General features: G+C 44.8%; 1 protein-coding gene across 1 annotated transcript in view; it reads right to left on the bottom strand.

Annotated features, from left to right (window-relative positions):
• Positions 1-258: 258 nt before the first annotated feature.
• The window catches only part of LOC142581958 (uncharacterized), a 53,736-nt gene continuing 47,959 nt past the window's right edge, over positions 259-6,035 (bottom strand). The window contains exon 4 of the mRNA XM_075691392.1: positions 259-564. Within this exon, the coding sequence (XP_075547507.1) occupies positions 371-564 (194 nt within the window). The 3' untranslated portion in view covers positions 259-370. The remainder of the gene's footprint in view (positions 565-6,035) is intronic.

Raw genomic sequence — 6,035 nt, 5'->3', positions numbered from 1 at the left:
CCATCGCCAGGATACTCTTTTTCTTCTTTTTCAGCAGATGTGAACTTTTTTTTTCATTCAAGAGGAATCACGCGGCCCATCCTTATTTGAATGTTAACCGTAAACATGATAAACGCAGGGTACCTTGCGGCGCATTGCATTGAAAGGTGAACAGGACCATTGCACTATTTAAACTATTATTATGTTGAATTTGAAAATATTCAGCACTGAATATTGAACTGAATAGACACACATCCGCCAGTAGAATGCAGTGTTTGTTTATTTACAGACACCGTGTCACGTGAGTCAGTGCGTCTCCACAATTACAGAATTCCGCAAGTAAACTGTGTCCTTGGAAGTATGCTTAGTAGACCATTTCACCTCCTCTTTCTTATGCAGCATGGCCTTCTTCATGCGGGAGCACGGAGATGGTGGCATCCACGGACGCAAATCTCATGGCGCTGCAAGATTTGTCAGCTGGCATGTGCCCAAGGACCCGTGCAGGTGATGGCGCGTACGAAGAGGAGCAGATCGGCGATGAAAAATCGGAAGGACAGCCATCAACCAAGGTGCGAAGCTCTAACCCTGTACGATAGAGGGACATAAGGCCGTAGGACCATATAAGATCGGCGTTTCACGTGTCAAAACAGCGAACTCGTTATTAGGCACGCCGTAGTGGAAAACTCCGGTTAAATTTTGACCACCTGAAGTTCTTTAACTTGCACCCAATGCACGGTTTCCGGGCATTGTCGCATTTCGGCCCCATCGAAATGGGGGCTACCATGGCCCGGATTGGATCCCGTGACCTCGTGCTTGAGGGCTTATAGAACGTGGTTGGACAAAACAAACGCCAGATCCCATATCAACAATGTATGAAAAATTCGCTTACGGGAAAAAGATTCTATGTGATTATTTCGATGCCTAACAATGTACCAATATATCTTCGTTACGCGTCGGTCTACGGGGCTCGCAGTAATTGCATTAGAATAATTTTATTGCGCTATACAATTGGCAATTTTTTATGTCACCTTTGTAATCGGCAGGAGGCACGGCTGTGCCAGGAGGCGATACTAAAGCGCGTCAGCGACTTAGGTTCCTAGTTTATATAGCAGTTTAATTTTCAGTACCTAATCTTCATATTACGCACTAACATGTTGTATGGACATAGCAATGTTCGTACGTCGCGATAAATGGTTGTCGATTCGTCTTCATCGTGGCACTCCATTATTTGAAAAGTAAAGTTCGTGGAGAAGGAGTACGTTCCGCTCATGACTGTCTTGCGAAACGCACCTTTTAATTTCACCTTGTTATCGCTAAACGAAAACGTTGCGGTAATATTGTACCGTTGAATTCCTCCCTTGTACAAATCCAGCAACAAGCAGTCTCCATTAAACTATCGTCCGATTTCAATAACGTCTCAATCATGTAAATTTCTTGGACATATAATCTTTAAGCATATTATGAGTGTTTCTAGAAAATAGTAACATTTTGATTGATGCACAGCATGGTTTTGTTCGCGGGTTTAGTACAATAACTCAGCTCGTAGAATTCTCGCATGACATTTCATACGCTCTCGACAGTGGAAATCAAATGGATGCCAACTTCTTAGATTTTTCCAAGGCCATTCGGCCTTGGCCATATTCCTTATTCATATTCGGCCATAGGCCATATGACTGTTACACACTCATAACTTCTCCATAAGCTACGCGCTGTACTGAATAAATCTTCCTTCGTTGACTGGGCCGCTAGCTTTTTACATAACCGCTCCCAGTATGTTTCGCTTAATTCCTCGAACTCCTCTGTAGTGAAACGTCCGGAGTTTTCCAAGGTTCAGTGCTGAAGCCATTTTTGTTCTTATTCTATATGAATGATTTTCCGAATTATATGTCCGCAAAAATCCGCCTTTAAGCTGACGACTGTGTGCTATATAATGTAATTAACACGAATGTTGACCACCTTTCACTTAACGATTCTTTTTCGCAATTTCGCCGGTAGTGCGTCAAATGGCCAACGAATATAAACTTATAAAGTTTTTTTTAAACTGTCCCTTTATCTTTTAGCAAGCGCACTTCTGTTTCTTTGTTTAACCATTTGTTTAATGTATCTTGCCTTGAACGGGTGTCTGAATACAAGTACCTTGGCCTCATCCTCACATCTAACATGTCATAGTCAAGGCATATTGAATACACATGCAATAAAGCACTAAAGAAAATAGACTATCTAAATCGTACATTGTAAAAAGCTCCGCGCGAAACAAAACTGCTATCACATAAGTTGCTCATCCGACCCATTCTCGAAGGTAGTTGCCCCATCTGGAATTCTTATAAAGTATCTGACATTAACACCCTCGAATCAGTTCAAAAGAAAGCAAACTGTTTCATATACCACAGTTATGACTGGGGATTTTTCACCCTCATCTCACCTTGTTGCACTAGGTCTACAACCTATGTCTGAGCGCCATGATCGTGGAAGCCTGGAATTGTTACATAATCTAACACCCCACGCTACTCATTAAAGAACAAGTATCTGTCACCTGATAAATTGAAAGCTACTAGGAATAGCTACAAACTTAACCTTGCACAATTTCAACCACATAATAACCTATTTCAGTATTGCTTCTTTCCTCATACAATTGTATAATGGAACTTACTAACAGGTGAAACTAGGTCACTGCCTTTAAAAAAATTCTTGTATAAGTTCATTTGATTCATGCTGTGTTTATTATTATTCATTGTATGTTTTATTTTGAAATTATCATAAATGCTGCAGTGCTGAAGTTGATATGCACAGAAAAATATTTTGTTATAGTCACTGTACAAACCCACTGTGTGCGCGCGTGCGTGCGCGCGTGCGTGCGTGCGTGCGTGCGTGCGTGCGTGTGCGCGTGCGTGCGTGCGTGTGCGCGTGCGTGCGTGCGCGCGTGCGCGCGTGCGTGCGTGCGCGCGTGTGCGCGTGCGTGTGCGCGTGCGTGCGTGTGCGCGTGCGTGCGTGCGTGCGTGCGTGCGTGCGTGTGCGCGTGCGTGCGTGTGCGCGTGCGTGCGTGCGTGCGTGCGTGTGCGCGTGCGTGCGTGTGCGCGTGCGTGCGTGCGTGCGCGTGCGTGCGTGCGTGCGTGCGTGCGTGCGTGCGTGCGCGTGCGTGCGTGCGTGCGTGTGCGCGTGCGTGCGTGCGTGCGTGCGCGTGCGTGCGCGTGCGCGTGCGTGCGTGCGTGCGTGCGTGCGCGCGTGCGTGCGCGTGCGTGCGCGTGCGTGCGTGTGCGTGCGTGTGCGTGCGTGCGTGTGCGTGCGCGTGTGCACGTACGTACGCACGTACGCACGTACGCATGCATGCATGCATGTATGAATAAATCAATAAATAAAGAGTTATCGAAGTTTCCGTGAATGCTTTTTTTAATGATTCATGTGAGATAACGTTTTATGTCTTTGACTCTGGGAACGTGGTACTTAATAAGAATATCCATCCTCAGCTCCTTAGAAATTCCTAGAATATAAGCTCGCAAGTATGCAAGAGATCTCAGTGTCCTCCTGCATTTGGCAACAGACACCTTTCGCACTCTGGTAAGAGGGGAAAAAATATGGCAAAGGACGTTGACTCAGAAGAGAGGAAATTCGCCTCGAAACTAACGAGTAATTCTTACACTAACGGACGATAGGATAGAGGTCGCGTAAAGGTTGTTAAGCTTGTTGTGTAGGACGGAGACATACAGCATACTTTATAGGCGTCGTGTAGAGGGAACCAGATATGGAAATGAATCAAATCACAAAGAATGCAACCAAAAGAGAGAAGTCTTACGATACTTCAAAGCTCTGAACACTACTGTTAGAACTCGCTTATGGGTGTCTGATTCCGAGAAGGCGAAATTTTGTCGATGACGACTATTGATCCGTAAGTGATCCGGTGTAGAAACACCGCAGATACTAATAAGTATGTGAAAGTATCCGTAATAACTCAAGTTATCGAAGTAAGCACATAATGCTCTGTCGGATGGCTAGAGTCACCGACTCATACAGAGCCGCTACAGAATCTAAGCAAGCTTCTTGTGTACGCCACACCCTGCCCCCAAATTTTGATGGAAGCCATGTTGCTCGGTCTTGTAATATACAGGTCACTGCTGGTTGAATAAGGTGCAGCATTTGCTAAAAAAAATCTTCCAACAAATTTTTTAGGTCACGTGACTTTAAATAGCATGCTGGCGTGAAGGAAGATACGCACTTCGGCCACCGGATAACGAAAGTGAGCAAAGAAAGTCCAATGAGACATTGCTTGCGATGATCAACGGTTGTTTGCGCCTGTGAAATGAAATTTTAGGATTTAAAATCTCAGTACTGCGCAGCGGTTTACGAAGGAAGCCATGGTGCAGGGCTGCGGAACAATTTTGACCACGAAAGGTTTCTTTCTGTAACGTTGCCTGAAAGCACTGTAGCGGCTTCGAAATCTTATGGTGTATTAGTATATTCATCAGTGGGTGGATCAATGTTCGTAAAATGTACTCAAATAGCTGAACACCTGCAGTTATATGCGTTGTCGTTTAATATAATACATTAGTACATTTGTGCACTGTGACAAATGCATTGAAACTGTCAGCGGAATTTGCAATGTGCATTTCACGCCTACATGTTCTTCCCGTATTTCTCAAAACTGCTTCTAAGCAAAGTTTTCATAAGAGGATGGCTGATTTCAATTCTGCATTTGCGTCATTCCCCTCAAAGACAGTAATTTCGCATTTACGTCATTTATTAATACAATGTGTGGGTGCCTTGCATAACATTCGAACTTTTTAGTCGTGCTTGGTTATTAGAAATTATTGCTTATAGCGTCCTGTCTCAGAATACGTTTCCAATAGCGTGATTTGCTTTCTGTGATTTCTATGGATTTTGTGGACAGATGTATCGCAAGGGACATCTGATGCGTACTGAACGAGGAAGCTCCCATTCAGGAGCCGTAAAAGCACATAGCGATACCAATAGAAGCCACACAGGGCTTAGCTACTTTGACCGAGTGCAAAAGAAACATATTGTGTCCCATTAGACACTCTCTCAACGAGTGCACCACGTTAGGCGCTAGAACAAATGGCCACAGTGAAGAAAGCACGCATTTCCAAGGTGGGAAGCACCTTGAATACTTTTTCACTAAGAGCCATCATACACACGCCCCATAGTTGCGGGTAGAAGACAAAGACAAGACAACCGTAGATGGTTAAAAATTACCTACAGAGCCTTGTAGACAATGTCATTGTAATTCGTGTCTACCACACTTTATTTCTCATGGACCCCAAGCGGTCATAATTAAACCGCAGACCCTCACAACGGCATCCCTCATAATTATATCACGTTAAACACCGCATTGTATTATTGCGTTAGCGTTAGGACTGTGAAAGTGTGAAAAAAGTACATGTGTCTGAAGTGTGGAAAACCGCTGAAGGTGTCGCAGGAGTGACAGGACGCACGCGCTTTCATGCCACCCTTGCACCGCTGTTACTCCACCCCTACTGAAAATAATAGAGGACGTAAATGCTACGGCACGCTAAACATCGGGTCGCGCTTATCCCTAACACTTTTGAAAGAAAGATAGCCTGAACGCCCTGCTGGAGATGCCGAGTAACTGACAGAAAGGCTCCCCAGTTCAATTTATCATGGCTCGCTTACTCTGGAATTGACGCCGTAAGAAGACAGATTCCTCGGCCACATATCTCGCTTAATGATCCAGACAGCCTCCGAGCATGGGTGTACGGTCTTCCATCATAACTATCTCCTCTCCTACATTATAAAATATGTTGTACGAAATGGGCCCTACAGCAGGCCCTGAGGTCCCCTTTTTCTTTGTTTCTTTTTTTGAATAACCCATAAGTGCGCCGTGTTGCATATTTGCTGGGGAAGTATTCTGTAAGAGTCCATCTAGCGGACGTGTTCATTTCGTCCAATATTGAAGTTCTGATTGGCTGTGGCACCTGGCTGCTGTGGACGTGCAGCCCAGCCCAGCCAATGAAAACTTCAGCAGCAGAGGCAATGGACATGTCCACTAGGTGAACTCCTACAATATACCTCCCCCAACACTCAGT

This window comes from Dermacentor variabilis, chromosome 5, assembly GCF_050947875.1.
Source record: "Dermacentor variabilis isolate Ectoservices chromosome 5, ASM5094787v1, whole genome shotgun sequence".
Lineage (NCBI taxonomy): Eukaryota > Metazoa > Arthropoda > Arachnida > Ixodida > Ixodidae > Dermacentor > Dermacentor variabilis.
This window is presented reverse-complemented; position numbering and strand designations above follow the sequence as displayed.